The sequence below is a fragment of the Miniopterus schreibersii genome, assembly GCF_964146895.1.
Source record: "Miniopterus schreibersii genome assembly, chromosome: 1".
In the NCBI taxonomy this organism is placed as follows: domain Eukaryota; kingdom Metazoa; phylum Chordata; class Mammalia; order Chiroptera; family Miniopteridae; genus Miniopterus; species Miniopterus schreibersii.
The window spans coordinates 70826493-70849357 of record NC_138101.1 but is presented as its reverse complement, the minus strand read 5'-3'; the positions used below and the strand labels follow the sequence as shown (position 1 = coordinate 70849357).

At 50.9% G+C, this 22865-nt stretch overlaps 1 protein-coding gene across 1 annotated transcript in view; it reads left to right on the top strand.

The window, feature by feature from the left end:
- Positions 1 to 22865, top strand: part of ADARB2 (adenosine deaminase RNA specific B2 (inactive)) — a 395175-nt gene that overhangs the window by 349489 nt on the left and 22821 nt on the right. The window contains exons 5-7 of the mRNA XM_081131940.1: positions 7108 to 7276; positions 10639 to 10790; positions 17421 to 17589. Of these exons, the coding sequence (XP_080988066.1) occupies positions 7108 to 7276; positions 10639 to 10790; positions 17421 to 17589 (490 nt within the window). The remainder of the gene's footprint in view (positions 1 to 7107; positions 7277 to 10638; positions 10791 to 17420; positions 17590 to 22865) is intronic.

Below are 22865 nucleotides of genomic sequence, written 5' to 3'. Positions count from 1 at the left end.
AAAAGTTCTTAATATATTTGAGAGAAAGTGCTTTTTTTAGTGATATAAATTGCAATTTTCCCCAGTTTCTAATTGTTTTTTACTGCCTTTAAGATATTTGTCCATTCAGAGTTTTATGTTTATGTATTTGAATGTAACAATTTTTACTGCTTTGGAACTTTGAAATATAATTAGAAAGACATCTCACCTGCCAAACTTATAAAGAGATTATCCCATGTTTTCTACTATTTTTACAACTTTTTTTTAATCATCCAAAGTCAATAGTTTACATTAGGGCCACTGTTGGTGTACATTCTGTAGGTTTGGACAAATGTCTAATGACATGTACCCACCATTACAGTATCACACAGAGCACTTCCCTGCCCTGAAAACCTCTGTGCTTCATCTGTTCATCTCCCACCTCACTCCTGACAGCCACTGATCTTTTCACTGTCTCCGTAGTTTTGCCTTTTCCAGACTGTTACAGAGTTGGAATTATGCAATATGTAGATTGTATAATTTTCAGATTGGCTTCTTTCACTTAGCAACATGCATTTAACTCTCTTTCATGCCTTTTTGTGGCTTGATAGCTCATTTCTTTTTCAGGCTTAATAGCATTTCATTGACTGGATATATCGCCGTTTATCCATTCACCCACTGAGGGACATCTTGGTTGCTTCCAAGTTTTGGTGATTATGAGCAAACTGCTATTACCCCCTGGGTGCTCTTCTTCATTTTTTGCATCTAAACCTTTGCTCCTCTGGGATTTACCCTGGTACACGTTGTAAGGTAAAGATGTAACTTTATTTGCCAAGTGGCTCTTCAGTTATTAGCATTGACGGGAGAGCGTCTCTGCCCCTCAGGTTCCTGCAGGAGTTTGGATGAATGTCTGCACTCACTGCTTCCTTCCACTTGTTGGACTTCATGCATCAGCACGAGGCGATCTGTCACTGAGCCTTTACCACCTGCTTGATGTCTACTAAGGGCTTGTCTCCTAGCATCAGTCCTCTTCTTCGGAATCCCCTCGTTACCCATTAGAATCAGCTTGTGTGGCTGAGACACAAAAAACAAAACTATACTTAGAACCAGGTTGTCTTTGTCAGAAACAAAGCCTGTGCTCTTCCTATTGGAATCACGTTAATCTCGTCAGTCACTTTAGAGAGGACTCAGGACGTCAAGTCCTCCCATCCAGGAACGTGGCCTGTCTTCTGTTTGTGTGAGTTTCGTTGGTATCGTTCAGTCAGGTTTTAATGTTTTATTCATTATGGCTCTTGCTCATTTATTGTTAAACTTATTCCTATTATCTCCTTTGCTGCTGCTGTAAATGGAGTGGTTTCTCCTTTATGGTCTCTCACTAGTTGTTGGGTGTAATATGAAAGCTATTGATTTCTGTATATTAACTTGTACCCTGTCACCTTATCGACTCTCTTACTGTTTCTAGCAGTATTTCAACTGGGTTCTCTGGAGGTTTCCACATATACAATCACAGCGTTTTCAAATAGTGATCGTGTTACCTGCTCCTTCGCAATTATCGTTCCTCTAATTTCTCTTGTTGTGTTGGCTAATCGCTTCAGTAGATGTTAAGTAATGGAGTTAGACTGGGCATTCTTGTCATGTTTCTGAGTGCAGTAGAAAGCCTCTAATGTTTCCCATTAAGCATGATGCTTGGGAGGGGAGGGTTACTTCTATACCTGTGTATGTGTACCTCTATATATATGTGTGTTTATTTATATACCTCTGTATATAATATACACAGAGTGTAGCTAAAGTAGGTTTACAGTGGTGAGTATGGGAAACACAGTTTATTCTTGTATTATTACTTATTAATTATTGTATTATTGTGTATTATTTTCTATACAAACAACTGTAAACTTACTTTGCCCCACCCTATATGAGTGGGTGTGGGTGTGTATATAGAAAAATCACATTGAAAAAAATTCACCTATTCTATTTATTGAGTTTTTATCAAAACTAGTTGTTGGATTTTGTCAGGTGCCTTCTCGCTGTCTGGTTATAATCATATATTTGTATTGCATTTTAATTTTTTAATGTAATCCAGTTTTGCATTTCAGAATAAACCTACCTGGTAGCAATTACAGCATTGCTTTTTTTCCTCTGATGCTTGGTGGTCCGTAGTTTATTTAAAATTTTAATATCCATAACTGAGGCCATCTGCAGTTTTCCTCCTTTTTCAGTCTCATTCAAGTGGGTTGATCCGTAATACAGGCATTTTACAACAAAAACAGTTGGAAGGTTTCCCCATCTTCATATGCTCTGGAACACATTAGGTGGCCCTGAAATCGTCTGCTACTTAAATGTTCGTGGAAATCTCCCACGAAACTAAAGGCTTGGTGCTTTGGGGGTGGAGGGGAGCTCGGACCACTTTTTCTACTTATTCTATAGACATCAGTATGTTTATATTTCTGGACCATTCCTCATATTGTCAGCATAACAGTTTTACTCTCAATAGCCATTGTATGGGAAAAGAGAAAACCAATAACCACTGTGTACCGAGTCCTGCTCCTATACCGACTTGCGTTTCATTGTTTGTAGCTGAGTTGCTTCAACAGGTGCTGTTGGTGCCACACCCAGCTCCTCGCTGTGCCCCTCACTGTGCCCCTCGCCCCAGCAGGTGGGGGCAGTCAGCACCTTCCCTCAGAGCAGGGTGCCCCCCGGTACTCTGCACATTCCAGAGTGTTCTATCCGGCCAGACTGAGACTAGACTCGAGTGACACCTTCTCTTTGCCTGGTTTTGTCCCCCATCCTAGCCTGTTTCCATCATTGCCTTCCAAGCTCCTCCTGAGAAAACGCCCTCAATAAATCACTGCCCGGGAACCGCTGACTCAGCCTGTGCTTCGAGGACCCCAAGTAGGAAGCCCCCCCCTCGTTCTATCAACAGTCTGTGTACAGCTCTTACGTGATATTTATCACACAATACTTTACTTGTAGACATGTCTGTCTCTGCGTCATCTCCTTAAATTCATGACAAATCCCTTGAAGGACAGGACCGGGCCTTAGACCCCTCAGTGTCTCCTGTTACTTAGTATGGTGCTTGGCACCTAGGCGGTGGGTTAACAGAGAGCAAATAAGCAAATAGTGCATTTCTTGGGCCACAAAATTGTCACGGATGTGGCAGCGCCTGGAGTGAAGTGGAGTGGGGATTAATGAGGGGTGAAGGGAAGGCAGTTTCTTTTTCCAGCAGCTCTGATTTCCCCAGAATCCAAAGAGGAGAAGCAGCCCGGCCCTCGGGAGAGCCGGTGCCAGCTCTCAAATCGCTGTCTGTTGGGAAGTTACACCGCAGGTGCGCCAGGCATCTGCACCCTGGAAAACTTCAGAAGTAATTATAAATATTCGTGTCCACGACTCTAAATACCTGCTTTAATTAAGCTGGAATCTGTAAAATTATTTCTCAGTCAAAATGGCTGTTTCGCTGGCTATTTCCCAACAGTGTCCCTTGATAACCATTTTAGTTAGAATGTGGCTCCCTGCGGAATGAGGTGCTGTGGACAAGTGGCTCCCAGGTCCCCTCCAGGGCCCACCCAGGGAGCGGCTGTGATAGGGCCGGACCCTGTGGAAAGGGAAGCAGCTGCTGCGATTTGAGCTGCTTTGAAACGTTTTGGACAGTCCCAAGGAAGAAGTCACAGGGGGGTCATTGTATATTCTGTTTTCACTTGTGGCTCGTGGCTGCTGCTTTGTGACCAAAACGTAGGGAAGTAAATGTCCAGTTGCATCCTGCGGTCTCCATGTGGCCATATCCCAGCAGAGAGGGGTCAGCAATGACCAGCCTGGCCCACACCCCGGGCAGCTCCAGGGGAAGGAGGGAGCTGGACAGACAGAAAGCAGCATCGTCCATCTGCCCAGTGGTCTCGCCTCCCACAGGGCGGACCAGGACTCTGACAACCAAGTGAGCAGACAGCAGGTCCATCCGCCCTCTTCTCCCCATTCCTCAGCCCCTCCCCTGTGTCACTCGCAGTGCTCAGGGTCCCCTCTCTTCCTCTCTACTCTCCCATTTCACCTCTACAAAAAGAGCCACTCTGTGTGGAGCAGGAGCAGGTGGGGAGCATGCAGGCTTTAGAACTACTAAGTTCCCCGGGTAGAACTTGCAACTCAGAGCAACAATCACTCATAAAGAACTTATTACCTGCCCGGCACTGTCTGGGGCTTGGGGAAGTAAATTTTATTTAAAAAGGAAGGTTCACTCCAGCGTGTGCTTGCTTTGCATATCGCCTCTTTAGACAAGTGGCCCCTACACATATTTACTGCAGGACTCAGGGAGTGGGAGCGACCAGTGGCTAAATCGTCACCTGCATACTGACCACACACAGCCCCAGCAGACAGCAGACGTCTGTTAAGAGGAACAACTGGTGAAGGGTGTCCTGATCCCATTCTCTTGATATCTGGTGGCAGCACCTGAAAAAATCGGATTTGTTACTTGTTGCAGTTGTCCCAGGCGATCATCTAATTACACAAACACTTCAGGGAGCCCCTTCGTGGAATATTTTCTGGAAATTCTGGTTCCTATGTGAAAAGAGAATGCAGCTATGCTCGCAGACCATAAGGCTCACAGGTCAGGAGAAAGGATGGACTTCGTGGTCTTCTAGTGTCTCCCTCAACACAGGTGATCAACATCACTTTTTTTTTTTTTTAATATATCTTTATTGATTTCAGAGAGAGGAAAGGAGAGGGAGAGAGAGGCAGAAACATCAATGATGAGAGAGTCATTGATCAAGCCCACAACCCGGGCATGTGCCCTGACCAGGAATCGAACCCCAATCGCCTGGATCCTAGGTCGACGCTCAACTGCTGAGCTACGCCCAGCCGGGCGTCAACATCACATTTTAAAGACACAGAGTTTGGGTTTGTTGTTGAGGCCTCTTTTGTTTTGTTTGTTTTCCATTCTCACAGAGAATATCATTTTTGTTGACAAGATTCCTTTGATTTTAGTCAAAATGAGCACTGTTCTGCCTTGGCTGGATGGCTCAGTTGGTTCAATGCAATTGTGGGTTCAATCCCTGGTTGGGGAGCATACCGGAGGCAATTGATCGATGTTTCTTTCTCTCTCTCTCTCTGTCTCTCTCTCTCCCCCTTCCTCCCTCTAAACATATCCTTAGGTGAGGATTTAAAAAAAAAAAAAAAAGTGAGCTTTGTCCTATGAAGGGTAACTTGTGAAGCCTGCACTGTTTAAGGGACTCATCAGCTCCTGCCCTCAGAGTTGATCCTATGGCTGAAAAAGGGCAAATGCTGAGGCCAAGAGGAGGGTGTCAGGGGAGTCCCCAGGCAGCAGCCAACAGTAGCCCCTCCTGTGGCTGGGAACCTGGGCTCAGAAGTCAGAAAATTTCCCCATTTGTGACTCTGACCTCAAAAATCCCTGCCCTTACTGTATACAAAGAGCATTAAAAATAATACCAACAATAATAACTGGGGGCACTCTGCCAGCTTATCAAAGGCCGGTCCTCCTGGAGCTGATTGAGTCTTGTTGTTGGTCAGATGTGATAGCCACAAGCAGGTAGAAGCCTCATTCCCATGAAACACACCTTGCGGGTGTGCTGGGCCCAGGGAACAGCTGCACATCCCTACAGAGAGGAGGCAGGAAATGGTGCAGGGCCACCACCCATCTGTGCCCCAGCGGAGCTATAGGCATCAGCCTCCAGAGACACAGAAGTGGGGCTGGAAAGGGAAGCATCACTACCTGCGGCTATCCCCCTTCCTGTGGCTCTTTAGGAAAAACCAAAAGTCTGTGAGTTGAATCCTAGAGCTCAGCGCATTTGCACTGCTGTTGGTGGCATGTCCCGCTGTGCTCTGTCCTTGGGTGTAAGTGAAAGTTTCAGGAAGCAGACAATTTGAGCTCAGACATTGCTCCTGATATGCAGCCCCAGAGACAGGACAGGCCTCATCCAGCATTCTGGGGAGTGTTGCTGCAGGCTCAGCAAAGATCCCAAGTCTGTGCTGGGCCCAGGGAGGGAACTGAGCCCCCAGACATTCCTGCAGTTCTGGAAGGGAACACACTTGCCTGGCATTCTGCTGTCACTTGCATGGTCAGTCAGCCTTGATCACCATTCCAGATGGCCCTCCAAGCCCAGGCTGCACTTTTCACAAGTTCTCTTGGGGCACAGGAGGCTGAGAGTGCAGCACTCTCGCCTCCAAGTCACCAGGATCGTGAGCCTTGACTTCCACAGTCAGAGGTTTGCTGACTCCAGGCAAAGCCTCAGTAAGGGAGTAAGTCCGAAAAGCAAATGTCTATGAGGAAGTATCACTGGCCAGGTCCCAGGTGACTTAGAGATGGGTGTTTGGGAACCCCGGCACCTGTGGCTCTAAGGGTCAGCGGGCTCTCTGTAGGCTGGTGAAGCGAGTACATGACCTGTGGGGTCTCGAGTTTGCACAGGAATGTCTCCTGGAGCCCTGGGCAGCCTCAGAGGCAAATGCTAACTGGGATGGGCAGGAGTGGGTAGGGAAAGTCCGGGCAGAGCCCATTCTGTAGGAAACTGCTCCTGTCTTGGCCTCCACCCCCATCCTGTGCACATGTTCTCACCAGCAAATTTCCAAATAAGATGCAGTTCTTAACCCACAAGACCAGGGGGAGGTGGTGACAGGATTTCTGGAGTCACCCTGGATAATCACGGTGCACATGGCCAGGCTGGGGGCTCTGCGCTCTGAAACCTAGCAGCTCACCAGCTTCCTCTCCCTCTAGATCGAGGGTGACAGTGGCCCTGTGTCACTTGTTTGGTGGCACGTCACTGCACTGTCTCCTCCACGCCTTCTCTTACCAAGACCCTGTCCATCAGACAGAGACACCCTTAGGTACCCCTGCTGATCCTGGTTTGAGAAGTCAGTCAAGTTCTGGAAATGAAGGTTCCTCCTGGTAGTGTCATCCTGAAACTAGGTGGGCACAGGGCCACTCCAGCACCTAATGGAGCTCTACAGAGCCCCTCCTCCCAGCAGCTGTGTGGTACTCATGGCCTGTGCTGTCCACCTTCTATTACAGTGAATGTGGAGGCTCACTACTTAGAGAACTCAAGGCCTGGGGCAGTGGGCCCCTGGGTGAGATGAGGCAGGTGGAGAGAGGAAAGCAGAGTCACCCCCATGGGGCAGACAGTGCTGGTCTCTGACTGATGCCTTCTCTGCCCCCAGGCCTGGACGTCAGGCAAGCACAGGTGGTTGTCCTGTCCTCGGGGACCAAGTGCATCAGCGGCGAGTACATCAGTGACCAGGGGCTGGTGGTCAATGACTGCCACGCGGAGATCGTGGCGCGGAGAGCGCTGCTCCACTTCCTCTACGCGCAGCTGGAGCTGCACCTCAGGTGAGCGGTGGGCCCCAGGGACGAGTGCTCTGGGCGTGAGCCTGGACGGCCAGCTCTGGTGTTATTCCCTAAATCCGGGCAGACTCCCTGCCCAAGGCGGACAAGCTGCCCCTACTGCACAGGTTTTACCCAGATGGGTGGCATCCTTCAAGCAGCAGTGATAGTGCTGCACAGGCCGGTCAAAAGCTGAAATTACAGACACCTCCCCCACGATTCTCGGGAGTCCTTCCAGGAAACACCTGCTTGCCCAGGAGTGACTGTGGCTGCAACAGACAATCTGCAAGGAGCACATCCTCCCACACAGGTGTCCGCGTGTGGGAATGTGCCTTGTCACACACTGATCCACCTGATGACATTTTCTATTAAAACGTTTGAGTGTCTTAGCTCAGGCTGCTGGAATAGAGCACCACAGTCACCAGTGGTCACTGGGGCTAGTCACCAGTGCTCAGTCTGGAGGCTGGACGTCCAGGGTGAAGGTGACAGCAGCTTCCGAGTCTGCTGAGAACCCTCTTCCTGGTCCATAGACTGAGTCTTCTCACTGTGTCCTCACATGGAGGGTGAGGGAGCTCTCTGGGTTCCCTTTTATAAGGACACTAATCCCATTAGGACTAAGGCCTCCACCATCAGGATCTAATCACCCCCCAGAGGCCCCACCTCCTCGTGTCATCAAAAGAATTTGGGAGACACCAATGTTCACTGTATAGCAGGGGGTCTCTAAAGGGCAGCTTTTCTGATGATGACAGCACCCGGCTGTAAAGGCAGCTGGTGCAGTGGTCTCTTCATGAAGCCAGATGTGTACAGGGCCAAGGGCACCATTCAGAAAAAGAGTGGGGGGAACGGCCACCCTTGTGTTCCACATGCTGTCAACTGTCATTCGGGTGACTCACCTGTTCACTACCCACACTCTGAACACCACTCACAAGGAAACGGCGGGAACTGTGGGGCTGCCTAGAGGGGTGCCAAGGCGTCCCCAAAGGGGCAGCCCCCAGCTCTGGCTTAAGCTGCCCCCTTTCCTGTGGGTTTAAGTGAAAGCAATACTCTTCCCACCAGCAACCCCCAGTTGCTAGTCCCAGAACTAGCCTTGCATTTTTTTAAAATATATTTTTATTGATTTTAGTGAGATGAAGGGGGATGGAGAGAGAGAGATAGAAACATCAGTGATTAGAGAGTCATTGATTGACTGCCTCCTGCATGCCCCACAATGGGGATTGAGCCAGCAACCTGGGCATGTACCCTGACCAGGAATCAAATCGCTATCTCTTGGATCATAGGCCGATGCTCAACCGCTGAGCCACACCAGCCGGGCCTAGCTTTGCATTTTAAAAAGAAAGAAAACCTCACATAAAAGCCCGTCTCTCCTTGAAACACAAAGTGGCAGCAAGGGAGCTGAGAGTGGGGACAGTGCTTCGTTACCTGGAGCAACTCCCTGTTCCCTGGCCCACTGTATCCCAGCACAGATGGGTGCCTATGACATCAACCCCTGGCTCTATTTTAACAAAGTTGTACCCACTTCAAATCTGGTCCAGTACTTTCACCTGTGACCTGCAGAAAACCTAGGGATTGTTGAACACCTCCCTTTGCCCTTGTCTGTGTCCTATTGTGACAATTTCTCAGCCAAGGACACTTCTTACAGAGCGTGGATTTCTTCCGCAAGACAGGCAGCTTCCTCTCAGATGCCGGGCTGCAAGACAGCCTGCCCTTTAGTTTCCCTTCCCCAGGCTTTGTCCCACCCCAGGACACAGGGTTCAAATGCCACCAGAGAAGCCCAGGCCAACTTCCCATGTCCCAGCCAGAAGCTGTGAGTGCATCTGAAACACGGACCAGGCTCAACTGCAGCCCCTGTCCAGACCCTGAGAAATGTGCTCCAGAGGTGGGATGTCCCATGTTCTCATGCAACATGCTAGGGCCACCAGGATGCAGCAAACTGTCACCGGCACTGGCATCCCTGCAATATACAATACAGAGGAGAACTGCTGGTGGACGTGAGACACTGAAGCGTCCAGATGCAGCCTTGTGCAGAGCTGTTTGGTCACAATGACTTCAGAGCTATGTCTTTGCCAGAAATGCTTCTTCTCTGCCTCTCCTGCTTCTACATCCTTTGAAGCAATGTTTCTCTAACCCACTGATATGGGGCGTCGGGGCTTCAGGGAGTGACTCCTACTTGCCACTGGCATGTGCAGCAGCCGAGCAGGGGCAGGAAGCCCATAAGTACACAGGGCTGGCCCACAGGGAAGCGAGGCCTGATCCGAGTGGGGAGCTTCAGCCCCACTGGGGTGAAATGTGGGGACAGAGCTGCAAATCTCTCCAAACATGGGGAAGGGTTTCTCCTAAAGCTACAAGTGCTCGATCAGAAATATTTCCAAATACCCCTGACTCTTCTAAGTCACTGAAGGCGCAGGACCAACACTGACCCTGGGTGGGCTGGGTGCTGGCACCGTGCCTCTGGCTGGGAGAAGCTCAGCCCTCCTGCACTGGAGGGGACAAGCAATGGCTGAAGAGAGCCAGCGAAAGGCAACCAGTCGTGCACAGTCCCCCAGCAGGCCAGGCTCTGCATTTGCTCCAAGGCTGGGGGGGGGGGTGTTTTGAGAGAGTGAGGGGGCCCTGGCAGAGAAGGAGCAGAGGCAAGAAAGCAGAAAGGCTGATGGGGCGCCTCTAGGGTTTCCTGGGGAGAAAATGTCTGTTCTGCTGCCTGTGTGATCTCAGAGCCCGCACGACAGAATCCATCACCAATGGGGCGGAACATGTGAAACAGCCAGAGCGGCAGGAAGCAGTGCCCGAGCCTGGGGAGAATGGGGTCTGGGCGGGGCGGCCAGGCCGGCTGGGAGCCTGGCCGCCCGCAGCCCCTCGCGGGAGGCGGGAGAAACCCAAGGGCAGAGGGCGCGCCCTTCAGACCCTGGAGGGCCGCTCAGGCTGTCGGGCACCCCCCGGTCACGGCCGGACGCAGACCGAAAGCAGGTCCATGCACTGGGCCCCTCGCTGGCTGGCAGCCAAGCCCTGCCTCCTTTCCAAGTTCCTTCTCTCCTGTTAAGACAGAAACGTGGTGCCCACGGAAGCCGTGCAAGACCCACAGTGCCCGAGAGACAGCAGGGTTGTGAAACTGCAGGGTTGCCCTTCTATAAACACCTAGATCCCGGTGAACGTCACCTGAGGAAGGAGCTCGGGGAAAGATCAGCCTTAATGGGAATGCTGGGGGAGGGTGACAGGACTGGATTTCTGCCGTGTGCGTCACCTATTCCAGAGGCTCCCATGCAAGGGCGAAGAGGGAAAAACGGAATAAACTCAAAGTGGGACACAAGTGCCCGCCAATCAGGGTGTGTCCAGTGTGGTCCACAGTAGTGACTAGAGCCTCTTTCTGCCCCCAGCAAGCGGCGAGAGGACGCGGAGCGCTCCATATTCGTGCGGCTGAAGGACGGAGGCTACAGGCTGAGGGACAACACGCTGTTCCACCTGTACGTGAGCACATCCCCCTGCGGAGACGCGCGCCTCAACTCGCCCTACGAGATCACCGCGGACCGTAAGAGCCGGTGTTCTTACTTTGCTAAGCAGCCCCGCGCTCCCTTCAGCCTGGGACCCACCCCCAGGCTACCTGTGCCCAGACCCCGCACGCGTGGCCTGGCCGGGCCCGAGACGCTGGGCACAGGTGGCCTCTGCCGCTCTGCGTAGTCGTCCCTCTCGGGCACCCCTCTCAGGGCCAGGTTAAGGGAGAAGACAGGCGTGAAATCTGAAATCAGCTATTTCGTTGCACGGACGGGTGCCCGCTCCTTCTCAATAGGTCAGAAAGCCGCCGCCCTGGCCCGAGGACAGGATGAAAGAGGGTGGGGACCGGAATTACCCGGAGTGGCAGCACACTCCGCTGCTTCGTTTGCCTTCTTTTCATCTTTGGGAGAATAAAACTCAGGGTTTTTTTAACAAAGCTCGATGCCAGGCAGCAAAGACACCTCCCCAGGGTAGCTAGCCTCACCCACAGAGTTCTGCGCTGAACCCCTCCTGGAGAGACCAGCCTCGGGGGGCTTCTCAGAGCAGGTGCAACAGCACCGCCCACCTTCACCACCACGGAGGGGCGCTGCGTTCCAGAGCGCAGGGCGCAGCGGGGGCTTCGCCCTGGGGGTCTGATGGTCAGTATCTCCACATGTAATAAAAAGTGTGCAGCTAAGGAAGTCCATTACTGATACTATGTGTGTATATATTGTGTATACACACTTCACACATGCACATGCACGTACACCCTCCCAGAAACTGCCCGAGACAACGCTCCTGATGTAGCCATGCCACTCAATATATGGGCGCCATGAGGGATCTGGTCCTGATGAACGGTGGAGGCACCCAAGGCTCAGTCTTGCGCTCAGAGGACACTGTGGTAGAAACACACAGATGATAGTTACTGAAGGTTTAGTTTTGGCCTCTGACTCCCCACAGAAGACTACATTTGTGTTCTAATAAAGACAGGAAGGAGAGGTGACCGTGTGCTGGATGCCTGCTGTGTCCCAGGCTTGTGAGGAGGGAGCCCTGGCTGGGTGGCTCAGTTGATTGGAGCTTCGTCCCATACACCAAATTGTGGAGGGTTTGATTCCCGGTCAGGGCACATACCCAGACTGGGTTCAATCCCCAGTCATGGCGTGTGCAGGAGGCAGCTGATTGATGTTTCTCTTTCACATCAATGTTTCTCTCTCTCTCTCCCCCCACCTCACTCCCTCATTCCCTCTCTCTCAAAAATCAATAAAAACATATCCTTGGGTGAAGATTTAAAGAAGGTGCTGGAAAATGATGTTTTGTCCTATCTGTTTTTTATTTTATTTTATTTTTGAGTTCTATGTGTATTTAAGCTATTTCTCTAGCACTCAGATGGGATGCTGGTCCAGAAAAACACGTTCTACTTTTTGTAAATTTTCCTCAAGCCCACTGCTTTCTCCTTTGGAGAGGGCTGGGCAGAATCCTCTATAAACAGATTCCAAATGATGTTTTCATTACTGCCTCAGTCCACTCGGGCTGCTAGAGCAGAACACCACAGAGCGGGGGCTTATAACAGCAGACTTCCATCTCACAGTCTGCAGGCTGGGAGTCCCAAGATCATGGCACCAGCAGACTCAGTATCTGGTGAGGACCCTCTTCCTGGTTCGTAAACGTCATCTTCTTGCAGCATGGGAGGGGTTAGGGGGCTCTCTGGGATCCCTTTATAAGGACACTAATCCCATTGGGCAGCCCTACCTTCATGACCTCATCTGAACAAATTACCTCCCCAAGATCCCACCTCCTAATACCAGCTCACTGGGGGTTAGGGATTCAACATGAGAATTGGAGGAACACAAACATTTGGTCCATACAACACCCCATGGACAGTAAATGGGAAAACCAAGTCTAACTGAGACTCAAGGGGATGGAATCCACTAAGTATCAGAGACATTTCAAGGCACTGCCCCGGGTGAGGGGCTGGGTGAGCCTGGGCTGAGCGGTGGACGCGGCCCTGCCTCCGAGGAGGGAGTTCCACAGCCACAGCTTGCGGGAGTCACACAGGGTGTTCCTTCCCCACCTTGCCTTCTCAGAAAGAGAAAGAGGGGGAAACAGCACAAAGTAGTTCATTTTTCTTAAAAGGCTCATCAGACCAGGTCTACATGATCCTAGCCCTCCCCCCCCCCAAAAAAAAACTGTGAAATGTGTCCAGTTAGCTCCTGGAATTGTCCCTCCATTTTCACTTGAGAGGTTTGGCATCATAAAGACCCAGACAAGGGGCCCTCAGTTTCTCAGGGGAGGTCCTGCAGACGTGTGGGGCCAGCCCTAATTCATGCAGCTTCCTCCCAGCAGGAGCCCCAGTCACGCCTGAGCCCTGCCAGTCTCTGCAGAGGGACAGTTCTAGCTCATTGGGCTCCCGCTTCTGCACTTTGGGCACCCACTGTGGCCTCCCCAGCCTTGACTCCAACTTGCAAAGCCAGGGGTTTAGAAAAACAAAATAGATGCACCCTGGGGTTTGATTCCAGGCACAGATGTCTTTTACTTCGTGGTGCTTTTAAGAAGTGTCAGGTGCTGGTAAGAGAGGGAAGAAAAATAAAGCATTTCCCTCACATTTTGTCCACAGATATGCCAGGCAAAAATGAGGTGCTGTGCCCGAGTTATTGAGGCTGGCAGTTCTCCCAGTGCATCTAACTGGGGACGCTGAGGATGGGGCCCTTGGCCAGCTTGTCCTGCAGACTGTTGCCAGGAGCCCTGCATCACCTTTCCTTACCCATTCAGGAAGGATTGCAAACCCAAATTCCTGCTTGGAAGGGGAAGACCACCTGGAAAGTTTCTAGAAATACAGGTTCCTGCTGCCTGCACTTTCCCCAGGATTCTGGTATATTTGGGATGATGGGGTTCCAGGATCTGTACTTTCAAAATTTCCCTAGTGATTCTGAGGATAAAGATCATCCATATTTTGAGCTACCGGATTTGAAACCCCTGACCTGTCCCCCACCCCAACTGGGCGTGTAGTTCCTGCCGGTGTGGTGTGAAAGTCTGCATGCTCAGGGCATCCGCTGGGATCTCTGCAAGGGCCAGGCAGACATGGCAGCAGGCAGGGCTTTTACTGGTGGGAACAGAGCAGCTCCAGCCACAGGCTCTGCATGCAGGGGTCTTGATCTTACCCCCTCAGAGCAACTAGCTGGCGGACGCCGGACCCCAGAGGATGATTCTGCTTCCTGAGTGGCTCTGGGAGACCTGGGCCAGACCCAAGGCAGTTCTGATAAGAACCTGGACTGACCAAAGTCATGAAAACTCTGTGGCTGAGCTGTTGTAGGACAACTATCTTCCTCCCTCTAACTCACCAATATTCTTAATTCAAAATCCTCTCTCTTGGCCTGTCCTTAAATAGACTGGTAAACTCAGTCAGTTCTTACTGCTATTTCCCAAGAATTTAACAGCTTAGTGAAATTCTCCAACCTGCCTCACATAAGATGCCGTGAGGAAGAGCATGGTTATGCCATATCATACAACCGTGTGCTAAATGCCTAGTATGTCCTATTCCACTTTTTGTACATCAAGGCAGTTCAAGAGATAAGCCCCAAATCCCATAGGAAGTCAGGGACCCTCAGATGCACTCCCTGAAGTCCCTGTCTTTAGATTTGCCTACTAAGTTACAGAAACATGCAATATGTGCCTGTGCATCGTAGGATCAATGAATTTAAATAGCCTAATAGTTCACCATCACTATCTTCATCAGGAAAGACAGAGGACACCCATGCGACCACAGAACAAATACTATACATGTTATTAAACAGTAGAGTGCTTCACAGGTATACTTTCTGGGATCTGCCTCTTAAAGGTGACGTGAAAATTAAAAGTTTATTTGGTGTTTAAAAGCATTTTCTTCCTTTCTTATACCTGTTTTCCCATTTCTGGCTCCCTTTCTCTCCCCTATTTCCTTGCAGCAGCCATGTGTCACTCTTTAGCTAGGTCTTGGCTCCTAGGTGGACTTCTCCAACTTCCATTTATCTCCATCTCCTATTGATTCTCTCCTAAAAATAAAAGTCACCTGACAATTTCCTAAAGTGTATTGCCGCCCTCACCTTATCGTGACATCAGTCTCCAAAGGTAAGGGCTTAGAATAATAAAGACCATAATGGAGAATCTGGTAACTTGGACCATTAGAATTAGATTAGAATATACTCTTGGATTTGGGTGTGTAGGTATGTGCACACAGCAGGCAGGATTTCCACGTTTCACCCACCGCCGTCGGGCACACCATAAACCCACTCCAGGTTATTTAAGTTCCGTTCCTGCAGTTTCTGGTTCACTTGGCATTTTGTTCTGCTTGGAGTAGCATCTTCAATTCCCCCCCTGCCTCTCACAATTAAGCACAAAAGAGCAGAGGAAATGGGCTCTACAAGATCATCGATCAGAGCTCCCGGGACTGATCCCGCTCATCAAGGAGCCGCTGGAGAAGGCACCCTGAGATTTTACACCTCCAAAAATAAACACTTCTCAGGAGCCTCTCCTGCACCTGACTCTTCAGAAAACATTAATATACCTGAAAACTTTGGGGTAGCTCCTAGAAACCAGTTGTTAAGTCAATCCAGGCCCCCCTATTGTCATGGCATTACTGACTGTAGGGTCTACTTCATGGGAAATTAGTTGTGCAGAAGCGATGAGTAAGAATTGAGAAAAGCCTGCAATATAATAGGCAACTTTCAAGGTGTGGAAAATGGCACAGTAGTGGAAGCATTGAGAGAGTGATACGAATACTACAATCACCAGAAAGAGAAGGACAGCAAGTTCCATATTCCCTGAGAAAACACCCCCACATAGAAGAGTCCAGGCTCTACCATGGGGTATGCTGGCCCCCCACTCTCTCCATGCTGCTGGCCATAGGAAGCTGTGAGAATGCCCCCTTCTCGACAGTGTAAAAAGTTAGGTCAAACCAAAGATTGTCTCAAGTGTTTTCAAGAGATACAAACTATTTTATGTTCAATTTATCATCATCACTATCATCATCTTTGTCATGATCGCCATAACCATCATCATCATCACCATTACCATCACCGTCATCAGCATCAGCATCAGCATCACCATCACATATCATTATCACCACTACCACCATCACCATCATTACTATCATCAGCATCGTCACCATCACCATCATCGTCGCTGTCATGACTTGTAGTGCCATTTAAAGCAGCAAAGAGGAGATTTGTGTTCTACTGGGGGAGGGCTGGGTGTTCCTTAGCTGTGCCCACCCAGGCTCAGTCCCTCACCTTGGTTCTTCCTTCTGTGGGTGACTCACAGACCTGTCCAAGTTGGATCTCATCAAAGACTCAGTTGGTAGCAGGATCCAAAAGCAATCTGAAACCTATTGAAAGTTTACTTTTCTTGGGAGGTTGGCAATCTTTCTTCCCAGGACATGGCCTTTGGGTGCCATGGATAAGTAGTAAGAGAACTTTAGTTCTTAGTAACAGTGAGAAAACATATCGGAAGTTACTTTGAGATCTGTAAGAGAAAGTGCCCACATAAACCCGCACGTTGTTTATTATTTGATGCCTTCAGTAAGGGTAAATGAGAGAGAAATCCCATCTCCACAACTTCCAAAAGAAAAATTGAAGCTTTTTTAAAAGAGCATCTAGTATCCATCCATGTCATCATAAGTAAGTAAATGTTGAAATCACTGTACTATTTTATATATAATTTGTATGCAAAGCAGTTAACCAACTCTATATTACCGTATAATCTAGACTTAATATACAGAACTTTTTTAAAGAAAGAAAAAATAAATATAATCTTCCCCTTGTTCATGCTAGTTCTCCAAATAACTGTGGAGTGCACAGTGTGTGTGTGTGTGTGTGTGTGTGTGTGTGTGCGCGCGTGTGTGTGTAGAGGGTTCTGGAAAGGAAAGGAGAAAGAACTCAGGACACATGCATTAGGGACCCACAAGGACCCATCTGTAGGTTCCATCACATCATTTCTGAACACAGCGGAGAGCCTGCCTCACACAGCCCAGCCCTTCAGTAAAAACCTGCACTGTGTCCTATCTCAATTCACCCCCGCAGCCTAGGAGGTAGGCACCATTATTACCCCAATTTTAATATGAAATAATTGTCACCATGGTTTTAAGCAACTTCCCCAATGTTATGCAGCTAGAAAACTACAGAGCCAAGATTAAAGTCCAGACCAGGGTGGGCAGACGACAGCCCTCAGGGCAAATTCCACCCAGCACCCCTTCTATGTGGCCCTTGAACTAAGCATGGTTTTACATTTTTAGATGCTGAAAGGGTGATAAGAATAATACTTCATGATGTGTGAAAATGACGGAACTCAACCCTCAGGGTCGATAGTGAGCGGGAACACAGCCCCTGGCTGTGCTGCTCTGTGCTGCGGGGCAGAGCTGAGCAATTCTGGCCAAATGGCCACAGAGCCTCACACACTTGCTGTCGGGCCCTTTGCCAGGAGGTGGCTGAGCCCTTCTAGAAGTGGTGCTCTGGAGCCCAGCTCTTCACTCGTCACTGTTGGAGAGAAGAAATTCCTCCCCGCCCTGGCCCTGACTTACACCTCCCTGTCCTAGCACATTGGCAGTGGCCCTTGAGATGTTTCTGGGTGCACTCCTCCCCACTTTTCCAAGCTGGGAGCCTACGTGTCTCAGGGCACCTGGTCCTAGCCACCTCTCACGCCACCTCTTATCTCCTAGTGACCAGCAGCAAACACATCGTCAGGAAGTTCCGCGGGCACCTGCGCACGAAGATTGAGTCCGGGGAGGGGACTGTGCCTGTCCGGGGCCCCAGCTCAGTGCAGACCTGGGACGGCATCCTGCTGGGTGAGCAGCTCATCACCATGTCCTGCACAGACAAGATCGCCAGGTAACAGCCCCTCTGGCAGCCCGAGTGACACCGGGCACAGGGAGCACCCCTAGGTGAGGGCCTGTCCCTCCCTCACAAACCACACTCTTTCATGTGTTCATGGCTGGGGTGCCCTGAACAAGTACATGCCTGGCAAGTCCAAGCTGCCGCTTGGACAAAGGTCACACAAGGCTGGTACGGGTCCCTGTCTGACCGGCTGGGCACCCCCAGGCTCACGGGAGGATCGGAAGGCAAGTCAGGCTGTCCACTCTGCCCACCTGTGCTCACACCTCTCAGGGCTACCTGCCCCGCCCCCAGGCACTCAGTCCCACCTTCACACACACACACACACACACACAGCGCTCGCGGGCCACCCTGTACCTCACAGCGTGGGGAATGCCCTCTCAGGTTCTGAACTTCCCTGAAATCAGACAAACGTTCGAGAAAATGTGTGCACCTGTGCGGTCAGCTGGGCAGGCCCCCACGCCATGAGGTGGTCTCCTTTTAGAAGGTGTCCTCAAAAGGCCCCGCCTGGAGGCTCTCCAGGGAATCTCAGCCCAGCCGTCAGGGAGAGAGGCCCTTCCTTATAGAGAAGGCATCCGGTGGCCCTGAAGGTGTCCTGTCCTCAGGAGATGCTCCTCGATCTCCATGGATAGAAACTTCCAGGAGCGGACAGCCACTCCTCGCCCTCCTTCCTGGGCCCCCAGGCTAGCCATCCCCACCAGAGGCACTTCTGGGACTTGCTGTGGAAAATAGGCCAGGCGCCCTGGGAGGAGGAAGGGCCCCTGGGAAGAGTCGGATGCCCCTGACAGCCACCCCCAGAGGTAATAGCAGTGAAGTGATGGCGAAAGACCTGGGTAAGAATAAATCGGAACTTCTTTTGGAAACTCGGGTAGACTCACTGTTCTGTCATCTATCAACCAAGTGAAAACAGTGTGTTCTCATCGAATGTGGTCCCAATTCCAGCCATGTTGCTCTTGAGATGCTCTACGTGGAAAGTTCTGGGGTCAAAACTCAGGAGATGAGAAAGCTGGTCTCACGTTTAGGGAGAGTGAGGTGGAGGAGGGATGCCAAGGCAGCATCTCAACCCCCTACCCAAGGAAAACGGGGGGCAGGGTAAGGGTGGCAGGGTGCACACAGCACCCAGGCCACGGGCACTGTCCCAAACATCGCTCCAGCACATGGACACCCTTGAGGTGGGACTGTCTGCCCTGTTGTCACTCAAACAGCCCCTTACGCAGGCCTGGCACATCCCACTGTCCGAAAACGTTTGCTGAGGGTTTGCGTGGCTTCTTTACCTGTCCTAACTCAACGTATCATCCACTGGCCGCCTTTCTCCTGGGAAGCAGAGAGCAGAGCGGTCAGAGGTGGCAGGCAGGGTAAGGGGTCGCTCGGTGGATTCAGGGGCCCAGGGAAGCCCAGGACCCCCCAGGTGGCCTCACAGGCTCCAGGGGGAAGGCGAGAGCCCCAGGTGCTGCAGACCCTGCGGGGGGCCCCACCTTCTCAGGGCTCAGCCCCTGAGAACAGGGGGATCCAAATTCTCAGGGGAATTACCAAGTCGCGGCGGGAGAAATAGGGCCATTTGCGTCCCAGGTTGGTCACACCTGGCCCAGCAGAGGCAGCAGGAGGCCTAATAAATAAACAAATCAAATGATCCTGCATCAAAGGGAACAACAGCCACTGTCATCCACCAGCTCGTCTTTCAGAAAGATGTATCCCCTACTTTGTGATATTTTTACCTGTTCATGAGGCAGGAAAAAGGGCCGATTTTCACCTTACCCGAAATTCTCTTGGTGCCCTAAGATCACGCTGGGTTCTAAATTAGCTCTCTGACTCCCTAGAAAACGAAGTGAATTAATGCTGCAAAATTGAAATTTTGATGTCTCTGGGATCTTAAACGTCAACAAGCAGCAAATTAAGCGCAGCTCCAAAACCCACATTACATTTGTTGTCACTGGTCTGTCGATGGTGATGCAGTTGCTCAAAGTCAGGTTCTGCTCTTTCTAATAAAATCTATTTAATAAAATCTACTGGAAGAACAAAGTTCAAATTGCATCCCCTCCAGGAGTTTTCAAACAGTGTCCTGGATGGAGAAAGACTAGAATGCTTTTGAGGAACAGTACACGAGCAGGGACGCTGTGACCTCCTGGCAGGGGGACGGCTCTCCCTGAATGGATCCAGGAATTCACCCACAGGCGCCAGGTAGATTCGAGAGCTCTTGGGGAGTCTCTCACCCACCTAGTCCTGGCCCCCAAGTCTGGTGGCGACACCACCACCGAGGGGTATAGTGAGGTGGGAGGAGCCCTGGAGAAGTGCCTGCACCAAGTTCCCTCTCTCCCTCACTCAGTCCCCTGAGAGGCCACCCACGTCCTCCTGCTTTCTTTTCATTTGTTTTCTCCCTCAGCTTTTTCTTTCCCCTTTCTCTGCCCTTCCTTCTTGGTGTGTGTCTCTTTCTGCTGTCTGTGTCTCTCTCTGTCTGTCTCTGTATTTATCTCTGTCAATCTGTCTCTGTCCCGCTATCTCTCTCTCTGTGTATCTGTCTCAATATTCTCTGTCTCTCTGTCTCTGTCTCTGTCTCTTACTCTCTGTCTCTATCTCTCTGTCTCTCTATCTCTGTCCTTCTATCTCTGTCTCTATCAATCTCTCTCTGTCTCTCTGTCTCTGCCTATTTCTGACTCTGTCTCAGTCTCTGTCTCTCTATTCTCTGTCTCTCTCCATCTCTCTCTCTCTCTGTCTCTGTCTCTCCCTCCCCCCATTTCTTCCCCGGACAGGCCACCACCTCCGCCCCTCTCGCACTTTGTGCTCACACCACCGTCCCCGCACCTCCCCAGGACCTTTCCCTGCGCAGGCTCCATCCGCACCTGCTGACCCTATGGGAATTCCTCGTACCCAGCACTGGCCACTCCTGCTCCCGAAGGGCTCATTTGTGTTGCAGTAAGGTGCATGTGTGGCTCTGCAATAACACTTGTTGGTGATGAGGAGGAGGAGGGGCGATGATGACGATGAGGGCGAAGAAGAAAAATGCCACCAGGGCACAGTGGTCCTGCGTGCGCCAGGCCGGGGCAGCTGGCAGCCTCCTCGCCTTTGGCATGGCGGTGTCTGCGCATCCACCAGAATCAGATCCGACACACGGTGAGGGCATCAGCCCTGAGGCACGAGCTATTTTAGAGCGGGGCCACTGTGGCCACTTTTGAGCGGCAGCATATGTTATGCTAATGAGTCAGACCATAAGCATCTGTGGCGTGCATTATTTGTGCACAGGCTTCGCAAAGATGCCATCTGACTCTGCGTTCATCTGGTCTCTGTCCTGCGCAGAAACCAAAATTAAACCTAGGGTTCAGGTGATGTTCCAAATAAAAGACCCTCTGTACACAAATGCAGATGAAATATTCCAACTCAACAAGCAGAGGTCGGAGGACACAAAGGTGTGGACGTCACTGTCCCTCCTTCCAGAGCCTATATAATGGTGGCAGGACATACTTGGCTATGAAACCTACAAACCAGGGTGCACTGTACCCGGCACGGGGCATGCTGGAGCCAACCCGGCCCACCAGAGCTGGTTATTTTAAGGCATTTTTGAAAAGCAATTGTTAAATACAACCATTATTAAAAATTAAACTACATAAACTTGGAAATAAATGTAAATAAAGGCACTACATGCTCAAAACTCACCACTTTCCTAACTATTTCACTACATTTTACTATTACTTTTGCTCTTGGGGTTATTAACACCCACTGTATCTATCTGCAGGGTGAGATGTGTGCGACTGCTCATCTCAACCCAAATATGCGCTGGGTGACATCATGCTGGTCACTTGAAATTGGCCGCAGAGATGGTATTTATACCATGGAAACTGGCAAAACCTACAAATCAGTGCCTTTTTTTTTTTTTTTTTTTTAAGAGCCAACTGTTGCCAGCCTACCACTGAATGCCAGTGTCATGAGAGGTCTTAAACCTGTGTGCACAGAGTCTGGAAATAACGTTTTTGAGGTTGGCTCTGCCGTCTGTCCTCTCTCCCAGGAGACGGTGAATTCACAGATCGGGGGTCCAGACTCGGTGTGTGTGAGGGCAGAAGATGGGGGGACCGTGGGACTAGACAGACAGGACCCCTTTAACTCACAGACTTGAGAAACCAGCCGTGGCCTCTCAGGGATCATGTCCAGGGCGGGTAAATAGCCCATGTCCTACCTCTGTGGGGAAACAGAAACCACAATGAAAACCCGCCCCAGCTCTCCCCCAGCTTCCCGCAGACATCCATCTGTCCTCCTACTCCCTGCCTTCGGGCTCCGTCCAGGCCTCTTGCTTCTCTGGGGCCTCCTCTGTCATGCGCCTCGACCTGAAGCCGACCGTGTGCCATCACATCAGCTCGTCTTTCTCATCTGAAAAAGTAAATCCTGAAGCCCAACCTGCTCCTCAAACTGCAGCTGCGGACTTTCTTTCTAACCCGATCTCCCGAGAGTGCGGCCCATGCTCACCTGCCTCTCCGTAAGCATCTGGCCTCAGTCTGCACGACCGGGCAGCCACGGTCACCGAGATCAATAAGGGGGCCGCTGTCCTCCTAGTCCCCTAGGACACGTCGCTCCTGCCAATTCCCCGCCTGGGAAGGGCCCCAGTGCCCGAGCACCGAGAGGCTCAGGATTCCACTCAGCACTGAGTAGTTTACCCTCCCCCCTGAGTCCAGGCCCTCCTCTCCCTGGGAGTGTCTCCTTCCAAGTGATTTCCCTGTCACACGTCCCATCGGCATCCTGCACACACAGGCACAGTGAATGCTGACCAAGGAAACGCCCAACAGTGCGCAGAGGACTCGGGAACAGGTGGACTTAAAAAAGCTGTCCTGACATGTGGCCATGATGACATTTAACCCCCTCAGCTGTGTCAGCGACACTCTGTCAAACGGTGGAGGAGCCCGGTGCTGGCAGGGGCCGACCGCTCACAGCTGTCCTTGTTGCTGACGTGACACCAGCCATCGAGAGCACAACTCAGCTCTTAGTGAGTGTGCGGGATCGAGGACGGTATCGGTCACTGAGCGTGAGTACCAGGGAAGACAGAGGCCGCTTCTGGCTTTCAATGGCACCATCTGATTGAGGCACCGAACACTGTACCCCTTCCGCGACACAAGCGCTGTACGGATGGCCAGCGCTAGGAAATGCTGGATGAAGGAAACCTCCCCTTGTCGGAACGGCTGCAGTGTGAGATGCTGATGGTGTAGCAGGACAGACCCCCACCTGGACGCCGAAACTGCGACCCTCCCAGTGCCCCGCGCAGGCGGCTTTGGATAGGTAAAAACACTGTCTTC